Source organism: Bison bison, unplaced genomic scaffold (genome assembly GCF_000754665.1).
Source record: "Bison bison bison isolate TAMUID 2011002044 unplaced genomic scaffold, Bison_UMD1.0 scf7180017860862, whole genome shotgun sequence".
Taxonomy (NCBI): domain Eukaryota; kingdom Metazoa; phylum Chordata; class Mammalia; order Artiodactyla; family Bovidae; genus Bison; species Bison bison.
The window spans coordinates 42,818-54,310 of NW_011491434.1; the positions used below are offsets into that span (position 1 = coordinate 42,818).

The 11,493-nt window shown below is 54.9% G+C and overlaps 1 protein-coding gene across 1 annotated transcript in view; it reads left to right on the plus strand.

Moving 5' to 3' along the window:
• The first annotated feature begins 9,675 nt into the window (after positions 1-9,675).
• LOC104982911 (phosphatidylinositol 4-kinase alpha-like) overlaps positions 9,676-11,493 on the plus strand; it is a 10,794-nt gene continuing 8,976 nt past the window's right edge. Inside the window, exon 1 of the mRNA XM_010832344.1 lies at positions 9,676-10,018. Within this exon, the coding sequence (XP_010830646.1) occupies positions 9,920-10,018 (99 nt within the window). The 5' untranslated portion in view covers positions 9,676-9,919. The remainder of the gene's footprint in view (positions 10,019-11,493) is intronic.

The following is an 11,493-nucleotide window of genomic DNA, read 5'->3' on the forward strand; positions in this document are numbered from 1 at the left end:
ACCCGCTGCGCGTTGTTTTTCTCTGAGGCAAGAGGAGGCGTTAGACCGGCTGAGCAGAGGGCGTTGGACCGCAGAGCTCAGCCCGGGGGTTCCTTATCTGAGCAGAGGACGGTGAAGCGAAGCCCCGAGGGCGCCTGCGACAGTGGCGGAGACGCAGCCTTCCGAATGGAGGGTCCTTGCACCGTCACTGTGGGGTGATCAGGTGACCTCAAAACTCGGAGCCTCTGGTGTCCTCATCTGTGACACGAAGTTCTTGAGCGTTAGATGAGCTCGAGGAGAAGGTGCTTGGACCACGTAGATGCGCAGGGAAGGACCGCTTTCCTTCGCCACCTGGTGTGAGGATGAAGGGGACGACACGACTCTTCCCCGCCTTCCTGGAGGGCGGCGAGAACCTTGTCCAACAGCAGAAGAGCGGTTGGGGGTGGTTTTGTGGCTCTGGGGACGGGAGAAGCTAAAAGGCTGTCGCAGGCAGCACTTGGGCAGAGTGACCTGGGTCTTCCTCGACTCCTGTAGATTCGCAGACTCACAGAGGGAGCAGGTCTTGGGAAACTGATGCCAGCCTACCTTCTCAGTCAGAGAAGGAGTGTAATCGAACGGAAAAAATATGGGTTGTAGAGATAAGACCACCTGAATTTTAATCCTATATCATTCACTTCCAGTAGTGTGACTCTGGGCAGCTCAGTTCACCAGTCTAGTTCTCTGTTTTTTCCTGAAAAATACAAAATACTTGATGAGAGAGGTGGGAGGATCCGCAGAATGCCTCGTGTAGACTTAGGTGCCTAATGAACGACCCCTGTTGTCATTTCGTGAGCCTGATGGTGGACCACAGCACTGGTTCATGAAGTCAGATCTGCAGCTGGCATTCTCTTCCTAGGAGGAGGACCCAGACTGCTGTCAGAATGTGCTCACTGGACTCAGAGAAGGGCGTGCAGCGAATTGGATGATCTTGCAGGAGGGTGTCCTGGGGCTCTAGCAAGGGGAGCACGTTTCCCCACTCATTCACTGAAGGATGCACCTTCAGCTCAGCGCTCCTGCTTCAGCCTTCTTTGCCCATCACACAGAGCTCCTGTAACTGCAGCTGTGTTGTCGGTACCTTTGTCTCTTACCGTAAGGTTGCTGTTGTCAAGATTACAGAATGTGTGACAGTTAAGTAATGTAGCTTTCAGGTTGGCAGGCTCTCTAACCATCTCTTACTCTGCCTTCAGTGTCTTTGCCTCATTTACAAACCACTGCAGGAAAGAGTTAACAGCAAGCCCCCAGGGCTGCTGTCTTCAGAAGGGTCTGCTCAGGAAGTTGGCCGTTGGCTGGTGTGGGGAGTTTTGCGCTTGAACTGTCCCTCCGTCCCCTAGCACCCCTGATAAGGGCGCTTCACTGTGTCTGACTCCGCACGAGCAGCGTGGTTTCTGTTGAGCACCCACTTTCTAGGCAGGCAGTGCCTAAGTGCCCAGCCCCTAGCAAAAACCTTGGCACGAAGCTCGCTGCTGTGAGGGGAGCGTGCTTGGGGTGCACCCTCAGACGAGGCAGGGCCCTGTGGAAGCCCCCGCACGGCTTTCTCCAGACTCCAGCTGTCCTCTTCCTCGGTGAGACCCTTGCGCTGGGTGACATTTAACCGAGAGGACACCTGTGTGCGTGCGGCCCTTCTTTCTCGGGAGGAGGGTCCTGTGGCTGACTCCACTGGATATGTGTGAATTTCTCCTGTCCGCTTCTACCTTCCTGAGGCTCGGTGACACCCCGGATCACTGTTCCTGTTCAGCCCTATACAGTGTGTCTGCTCGCTCCACTCCCCTACTTAAAACAGTGGACGAGAAGCCCTTTGCATTCCTGAGGGAAGGATTCTCGAGGTTCTTAAGAGTAGAGGAGTTTCTGAGTACCCACCTGCGGTAAGAAAGTGGAGACTTATAGGGAGAGGTGAGTGTTGAAACTCTCCCCTCCCATTTCTTTGTCTTCACTTCTCTCTTCTTCTTTCTTCCAAAGAGGGCAGAGGCCTGAGTGGGACCTGGTACAGATAGGGTCGGCCCAAGGAAGGCTGTTTTCTGAGCTGGGCCTGCCGTCCTGGCTCAGACATGGGCGCCCAGACAGCCCGCCTGCTTTTCGCGGCCCTGGGGCACTTTAGGGACACAACGTCAACGTGCCCTGTCTTTGTCCCTCGGCATGCCACGGGGGGAGGGGGTGACGCGCTCCATTCACCCCCCTCACCCACGCTGTGAGGCCAGGCCTGTCACAGGGCAGAGCGTGCCGCTTGTCCTTAATTCCTTAGTTTGCTCTCTCTTCCAGAAAACACGCATTGATCGTGAGGTCAGGCAAATGGGAAACCCCTAACTTGGTTGCTCGGGTGACCAGCTGCAAGTCAGCTCTGCTCTGTGTCCGCTGGGTGTTCTTGTGTCCCGGGTCTGGTGACCAGGCTCAAGGGCTCCTGGCCTCTATTCTCAGATTCTTGTCTGAGCTTCAGCCTTTTCCTGCTGGGCTGCTTCTAGGACTGCGGTCCCAGCCTGAGGGTTGCAGCCCACCTCCAAGGGCCCCTGTGAGGCCCACCCAGGCCGCAGCCCCTGCCTCTGGAAGAGAGGAGAGGAGAGCAACGGAGAAGAGAGCGAGTCCTGTCTACAGCGTGTCCGTCTCTGGTTCCCATGTCCCGCCCATCTTTTTGCTCTATGTTCCGGGCTCCTGCCTGTCTTGAGAAGGCCGCCGCCGCCACCACCTGTACCCTGTGCCACACGTCTCTGTGCCCTGGACATCAGGGGGCCCGCTCCTGCCTCCTCTCCCCTGGCCTGTGCTGAACCAGCAGACCCCACGCCCGGGCAAGCAGAGCCACGAGCAGACCTGCACAGCAGGCAGCCTCCCGTGCCCTCCTGCCCCTCTTCCCGCCCTCCGGAGCTGTGTTTAGATCCTCCCCTGTGGCTCTTCCTCAGAGCGCCAGAATATCGGGGCGTTCAGCTGGCTGCCCCGGCGTTTGAAGGGCCCGGCCTGCAGCGTGCAGTCGGACCAGACCCTCCCTGCAGGCAGGTGTGCGCCGGGCGGCGTGCAGAGGGGTGGCCAGGAGCTGAGCCGGTGGGCTCTGCAGTTCACGGTGGTCCAGGCTGTGGAGGGAAAGTCCTGCAATTGGCCTTTCTTCAGCATCACGAAGCTAAAGGTGTCCCCTCCTGCTCCCTTTCCTTTGTCAAGCCGCGTTAAAAGGGAACCACTGAGTGAGAGGAGGGTGTTCATGCCGCTGGAGCCAGTGTTGTTAAGTCAACTCTGAAACATTTTAGGAAATACTTGGAAGAAGAAGAAAATCTTTACCTGGAATCAAACCACATTTAACTATATTAGTTTGCTGGGGCTGCCATAACCAAGTGCCACCTACCGTGGCTTAAACGCCAGAAGTGACTTTTCTCACAGTTTGGAGGCTGGAAGGCCAGAATGAAGGTGTGGGCCGGGCTGGTCTCTCCGGAAGCCTCTCTCTCTGGCGTGTAGACCACCGTCTTCTCCTGTGTCCTCAGTGGTCTCCCTCTGTTCTGTGTCCTAACCCCCCCTGCTTAGAAGGAAGCCAGTCCTGTTGGTAGGACCGGCCCTCCCTAATCACCTGATTTTAACTTAATCACCCCTTCCATGACCTGTGTCCAAATGCAGTCTCATGCTTAGGTACCTGGGCATTAGGATGTCAGTGTATGAATTTGGTGAGAGGCCCAGCCCAGCCCATCCCATGAAGCCATCAGCACAGTCATTTCCTAAAGCTCTTTTTAGCCTTTAACCACGTATAGCTATGTTCACTGTATTTTGCAAAAGTAGCTGATAGTTATTGTTTCCATGGTGGGACATGGTTTTTTTTGCATTGGTGATGCGTACTTAGGCATTTCTCTGTTTAGACTTTCTGGTCTTTCCTTGTGAAGCAGCGTGTTTGTACACCTGGCACTGTCTTCTTCTGAATTACGTCCTTGTGTTACATCGCAGACGAGTCTTGATGTGAACTGCCCACCTGCTTCCAGAAGGTTCTGCGTGTTGTGATAGCGTTGGTAAGACACCTTGTACTGGTTTATCTATAGCTTCACAGGGCTGGATTTTGTCGTATGTTTCCCTGCCAACTCAGAAAGCATAAGAGGGTACCTTATCCTTCTGAGCCCAGGATAATGTTTGGGTGCGGTTGGCTCTGTTATACTGTGAGGTAAGCAGACAGCCCGCAGGGCAGAAGTGCTGGGATTGCGTGGCGCTGCCGTGCCCTCACCTCCTGTGCTCAGATTCCGTGGCGCCGCCGTGCTCCCGCCCTTTGTGCTGTGGGAGCTTGGGCTCTGTGTTCTCTCCACGCTGCAGGGCTGCCGCTTGCGTCCTGACTCGGGCCGGGGCCGCTCCGGGTCCCAGCTGCGCGCGGGGTCCTGGTCTCAGGTAACTTTGCGACTCTGCAGCAGTCCGAGGAGCCGGGCTGGCCAGTGTCTGTCCAGAGAGGAGTCTGTGGTGAACCCTGTGGCTTTGGAATTAAAGCCTCTGGGAAGATACTTGGCTGTTTGGTATTTTGCTGGGGTGGGGGCGGGGAGAGGGAGGAGCAGATCACTTCTAATGTGGGCCTAAACTCTTTCCTTGTGGCTCTTGGTAGGTTTGTGAAGAATGTGATAGAAGGTAATAAAGTGAACCGAGCCCTGAGGCAGTGAAAGTGCTGCGGGCCTTGCTGGGAGGTCACCCTCAGCCGAGGTTTTTCATGGGAACGGCCGTGGGCTTTGCATGTGCTACACGCTCTGGCTGCTGAGGCGAGGCATTTCAGGTGGCGGAGGCGGAGAACCAGCGTTGGGAACAGGATTTGCTGGAAGAGCAGAGTGGAGACAGACAAGCTTTGGGGGTGGAGGGGCCAAACCCAGAGGCCACGTCTGCCTGGGGAGCCGGGGAGGGCCTGCGTCTGCGCGGGGAAGCGCTTACGGCCGCCCTGGGTTCTCTCAGGAGCGTGTGCGCCACCGCTGCCGGCTCCCCCAGAGGGCAGAAATGTTTCTGACTCTTGTCTGCCGTTTGCCATTTGCACTCGCTGGAAACGGCGCCTCAGTGCCTTCCTCCAGTGGCTGTTCCCATCGTCGAGTTTAGTTCCTGAAATGTTTCTGTGCTCTTGTTCTCCTGGTTTCTTATTCACATATTTATTCTTGTTATCTGCTTCTCTCATGAAAAAAAGCTTGGCCTCTTGTGCATATGACCACACCAGCCAGAGCACAGCTTTCAGTTGCATGAAACCCTGCCGCATAAATGCAGGTTTGCAGCAAAGTGACTCCAGGCTCACTTGCCTGTATTCAATGAGTCTGAGAGACTCTGTCTGCTGAGCCACTCTCTTCTGAGCATCTCTGTTTAGAGCTCGTCTGGAAGCTGGGATTCAGGCCGGCTGAGGGTTCACCATGGTGAAAGCAAAAGACGCTGGCGTTCATTCCCACACGGTCTTGGAGGGCCTGTGGAGGGCCAGGCCCTAGAGGGGCAGAGAAATGGGCACAGTCTTGCTGTCATGGGGCTCACCGTGGAGAGAGACGAAGCGGCATTAGACAAAAGCTGGAAGTAAACACGGGGAACGCTAACAGGCGCCGTGAAGGAGAAGTCCGCGGTGTGGATGGTGTGACTGATGCACGGGCACCGGGAGCATTCTCTCCTGGCAGAGCAGCGGCTCTAGAGCCCTTGGGCCCCGCAGCCTCACCGGGGACAGCAGCCGCGTGGCCTGCTCCGCGAGGCGGACTCTTCGCCCCGGAACCAGCGGGGAGCCCCAGCTGCGGGCTCTCGTCAGGCTGGGGACGCTCCCACACCTTCCTGGTTTGTGGAGGGGTTTTGTCCGGAAGGCTGCTGCATTTCTCAGGTGCTTTCCTTGCAGCTGTTGCAGAGCTGGTTTTAAACTTGGTTAGGGCGGGTCTGAACCAGCTTTTGCCACAGGAACACCCGACTCCCCTGCCGAGGCGTGGCCCTGCAGGTTCTCCACGGAAGCTTTGCGGGCTTGTCGCTCTGGCTGGAAGGAGCCCAGGCTCCTCCCAGCTCTCCGAGGGCCTGGGAACCTTCGGCTTCCAGCTCCTTGCTTGATTTTTACCCCACTTCTCGGGGTATGACCCTATCCTGGTCTGTCTTAGCGTATGCACCAACGACTCGGATTTGCGGAGCTTCTTCCAGTTGGCGCCCTCTTCTCCTGGCTCTCCAGCCGCTTTCCCCGTCCCTGTCTCCTCGGCTTCGTGAGAGCAGCGGGACCCGCTCTGCGGCCCGGGGCGCCTCTTCTGGCAGGAGTCCCGGGCAGTCGCAGGGCTCAGCTCGGCGCCCCCTCCCCAGCCCTCAGCGCAGTGTGCGAAGCGCGCTTTCACGTGTGCGAAGCGGGCTGTCACGTGTGCGAAGCGCGCTTTCACGTGTGCGAAGCGGGCTGTCACGTGTGCGAAGCGCGCTTTCACGTGTGCGAAGCGGGCTGTCACGTGTGCGAAGCGCGCTTTCACGTGTGCGAAGCGGGCTGTCACGTGTGCGAAGCGCGCTTTCACGTGTGCGAAGCGGGCTGTCACGTGTGCGAAGCGCGCTTTCACGTGTGCGAAGCGGGCTGTCACGTGTGCGAAGCGCGCTTTCACGTGTGCGAAGCGGGCTGTCACGTGTGCGAAGCGCGCTTTCACGTGTGCGAAGCGGGCTGTCACGTGTGTGAAGTGTGCTTTATGGCAGGAAGCTGTGTCCACATCCCGCTGTGGCCTCGGGGCTGCAGGTGGGAGTTCCCTGTCCACAGGATTTCACTGCAGGAGTCTGTCAGCTGGTTCTTTCATACCTGAGGAAGCTGAGGCTTGAGGGAGCTGCTTTGCCAACCTGCCAGAATTGTCACAGGCACCGTTGTCTACCAAGGCAGCGCTGAATCTCTTAGAAAATGCTGACTTATGTTCCGTGTTCTCCAAGGGGGCAGGACGTAGAGTGACAGAAAGCAGATTCAACAACAGAAAACACCACTCATACTTACAGCTTAACGTTCAGTTCTCAGGGAATTTTGTTCCCCCAGGAGACTGTGCCCAGAGGTTTCAGATGACACGAGTTGTGTACTTTGAGAACAGTTCCGTTGGCCAGCGTGTAATGAAGGCCGCAACTGCAGCTCTGCTGTGACCTACATACCCGACGTCCACCCGCTCTCACGCTGACTTGCCCTGCGGCGCTCGGCCTAGGCGTCCTGTCTAGTTCTGGGTAACGTGCTTGGGCGTTTCCTCACTCTGGCAGTAGCTTCACCTCATGGCACAAGGAGCTCGTGGCAGTGAGGCTCCTGCCCACCTCCAGGGACGGGGGTGGCTGGGAAGGCGGGGTGCCACCCCCCTCGATGTGTCCATTCCAGAGGACTGCTCCCAGACCCTCGGAAAGATCCCTGGGTCGTAAAGCTTGCACGGCGCCAGTCTAGCCTTCTAAAGAGTGTATGTGCCTTTCCACAAAAAAGGAAACCCTGCCAGTGGCGTCCTCCAGCGTGAGTTCTCAGAGGAGGAGGAGAGGAGAGGCTCTCCGCCGACTCCCCGCAGGGAGAGCCAGCCTCCTGCACGACCTCCATCACCTGGTTTCTCGCCTGCCTGGAGTGAGGGCAGGGCTGGGTCCAGGGTTCGCTGCGTCGCGGCGCCTCCTGTTGGTGGTGCCAGTGAGCAGAGGGGCAGTGGGTCAGAGGTGCGCTGCCCCCACCCACCCTCATGGGGCATGTGCTGAGCCCGCTAGGACTGTGCCTTGGTGCCTGGCCCTGCCGGGGTGCCGCGTGGACAGGAGGCTGAGGCTCTGCGCGTCGCCGGGTGACTCTGGGTCTAACTCCAAAGTCCACGTGCGTCTCACTTCCGCGATCCTTACCCTGCCCCCCAAGAAGCCTGCAGGGACAGAGGACAGGACGGGAGCACGCTGTTGAGAAGCTCAGGCTCGGCAGTGTTGGCGCCTGCGAGTGTTGACCAGTGGTCCTCTCCGTGTTTGGTCTGGAGGCTTGGCCAGTGGCACCGCGTTTCTGAGTCTCGCTCCGCCCTGCAGCCCCCCAGGGTCCCCCTGGCTGTGCTGGGTGGGGCAGGGCCGGGGTCAGCACGCTGCTCCGTCAGCTCTGGGCCTCCGTGGCTCCCTCCCTTGTTGCCTGTCACGGGGGTTCTCTTCCGCCTGAGCATTTACTCACACGGCACGGATTCCCCTCTTGTGTGTGTACTTTAATGTTAACCTACGGGACGTGCTTCCTGATGACACAAGGATTGTTTGCCTTTAGAACATATTATGGCAAATATAAAGAAACATGAAGAAGAAATGTAACACCTCCGGTCAGCCTGTCTCTTGGAAGCATTGACACTGATTTTTTTTTTTGACCCCAGCGTGCAGCTTTCAGAATCTTAGTTCCCGGACCAGGGATTGAACCCCGGCCCTAGCAATGAAAGCGCAGAGTTCTAACTAGTGGACTGCCAAGGAATCCCCTGATACGTTTTCTCCCCACACTTTTTTTGTATGTAATTCAGACCTTGTCTTCTGTTGGCTTCTAGAATGTTTAGAGCATTGTTCTGTGCCATGAAAAATGCCATTGTTAATGTCTGTGCCATTAGGTTAAACTTTACAAAAGCATTGTTTTTATAGATCAAAAACGTTTGCATATCAGCAGTTTCATAGGGTTTAACCTAATATTTGATCAAATGGTTGACCGCGATTACTCCTGCAGCGCTTTAGATCGTTTCAGATCGTCAGTTAGTAAACGCAGCACTGGGGCGAAAGCATTTTATGTAACTTTTGCCAGTTTCTATAAAGAAGGCTGAGCGCTGAAGAACGGATGCTTTTGAACTGTGGTGTTGGAGAAGACTCTTGAGAGTCCCTTGGACTGCAAGGAGATCCAACCAGACCATCCTAAAGGCAATCAGTCCTGAATATTCATTGGAAGGACTGATGCTGAAGCTGAAACTCCAATACTTTGGCCACCCCATGCAAAGAACTGAGTCATTGGAAAAGACCCTGATGCTGGGAAAGATTGAGGGCGGGAGGAGAAGGGGACGACAGAGGATGAGATGGTCGGATGGCATCGGTGACTCAATGGACATGGGTTTGGGTGGACTCCGGGAGTTGATGATGGACAGGGAGGCCTGTTGTGCTGCAGTTCACAGGGTTGCAGAGAGTCGGACACGACTGAGCGACTGAACTGAACTTGCCAGTTTCAGTTTGTCCCCGTGTATTTTCTGTTTTAAAATCTTAAGGGAGCAACAGAATTACTTTCTATAAAAAGTCCTCAGTGGTAACTGACTGATGGATCTTCAGGGCAAATGCCAAGCATTGGATTCAGTTTACTTTGCCTGTAAAACGTCCCACCAGACCTGTGAGCGTCGGTAAGAGCTGCTCATCACATCCATGGGTTGCAGCGTTAGCGCCTCCTGGTGCGCCTTCAGAGCTTCCTCTGCAGAGATTTTCAGGATTGGCATCCCCTGTTTTCCTTTCCGTACTGAATCCCGATTTTTGGTTCTTTGGTGGCCTTTCCTGTTGGTTGGTTCTGACCGTCATCCAGTGTTTTCATCTGTCCCATTAATTGCTGACTGTCCACCCACCGCCCTCCACTCGCCACCAGGGCACGTCCAGTAGCAGTGGACACTGTTCACTGCGTACTTGCTGAGGGCCCCACCCCGTCCCAAGCGCTGTACACGCGCGGAGTGTAAAGAGCCGTAAGTGGAGGTGGGGTGCCTGCGGCTTTGGTCACCTGCTCACGGGCACCGCTGGGCAGCAGGGACCCAGGCTGCCCCAACACTGAGGAGCAGACCTCAGCCATTGTGCGTTACTGCTGCAGGCACGGCCGCTCAGCTCTCGGCCAGGGTCCTCAAAGGACGTGTGTAGCGTCACTTCAGAGGCTGGAGGTGTGCTTGCTATCATCTTTAGACTGGGGAAACAGCCTGTTGGTTGTATAGACTCACTGGGCTTTTTCGTACTGGTCCATTCTGAATGTGGGCTTATGTATTTTTAATCCGTGGTTTTTTGTCTCATTTTCTAGGTCCAAAAGCTGCTTTGTATGTGCCCAGTAGATTTCCATGGGATCTTCCAGCTGGATGAGAGGCGGAGAGACGCAGTGATCGCATTGGGCATCTTTCTCATTGAATCTGACCTACAGGTAAGCCTTTGCGAAGTGAAGTGTTTCTGAGTGCAGGAGACGGTGCAGTTGGGGTTGAAGTTTGTATCTGCTGCGTCCACCTAGATCCGAGCCGGAGGGTGGGGTAGCTGGACGGGTGCACGTGACCCCTGAAGGCCGCGTCCTTGGGGAGGTGTGCTGTGGTCCCACTGGGTTGTGCTGGTGCTCTGGGAGGGGGCTTGGGTTTCGCCTCAGCAGAACGCTGCCGAGTCAGACGCAGAGGAGCCATTATTTTCCCTTTCCAAAGGACAACACTCTTTGAGATAATCATGGTGTCTTTTTCAAAACTATGATGGATGTGAATTAAGTTTTACAGCATGTGCTAATGTGCCTTTTAAAGGTGATTTTAAAAACCTGTGGCATGGAGAAGGAAATGGCAACCCACTCCAGTATTCTTGCCTGGAAAATCCCAAGGACGGAGGAGCCTGGTAGACTACAGTCCATGGGTTCGCAAAGAGTCGAACATGACTGAGTGACTTCACTTTCAGACTTGTCAAACAGGAGAAGTGATAAGGCAGTGTCTAATGGGGGAAATATCAGTTCAGGTAGAATGAAGTGAGCACCAAAGATCTGAAATACTAATAAGATTACTGTCCTGAGAGCATTACTCAAACCGTTAGTTTAAGATACTGGAAAAAAGTCAACGAAGCTGACCTGGGCAAAGGGGACTGTGCAGACCACAAAGCCATATTAACTAACTACAGATGGCCACTTAACTCTTGTTCCATTTCCTCTGCAGCTTCTGCCGAGTGGCTGGGCCAACAGATCAGACCAATTTGATATGCCCATCTCTAAGGCTTTAGCTGTGAAGCTGCTGGACATTAGGCTGAAAACAAAATCATATATATTTTAAAAAACAGCATATATTGCTTTATGCTTTTCCTGTTACAAAGCAAAAGAGGTATAACCTAATGGCGCCTCTGGTTGTTCATTTAAAGAAACCTCACAAAGGAACACCAGATACTTAACCCAATATACACAGTTCCCCGGCAAGTTTAATGAGGTACCCACTTTTAAGTTTCACACTTGATAGTAAAAGCAATAGATGATGACAATGAGTGGTGGCCAAGGTCACGAAGTGGTAGCCTGTAGACTGCTTTGCTTCACAGGTATGTTTTGACTGACATAGTATTAAAAGTATAATCTGACATTTAAAAAATAAAAAAATAAAAACCTGTGGCAGAATTTGCATGTTTTCGAAACTACCGTTTTCTCAGCATCTCAGGACGTCTGATGGTGTCCCCTTCTTGGGAATTATGCTTGTCTGGTCCTTCAGCAGGAGACCACCGAGCGAGCCCGTAGGGGGAGGTTATGATCTGACTCCCTGCAAGTGATTTTTCCGCTGGCTACTGCTGGCTGTCAAGTCTCATGCCCCGTTGGAGAGGAGCAGAAGGAAGCGTGCGGGAGCACGTTTAGGGGAGGAGGGAGGCCAAGAGCAGCTGTGGCAGCCCCACGTC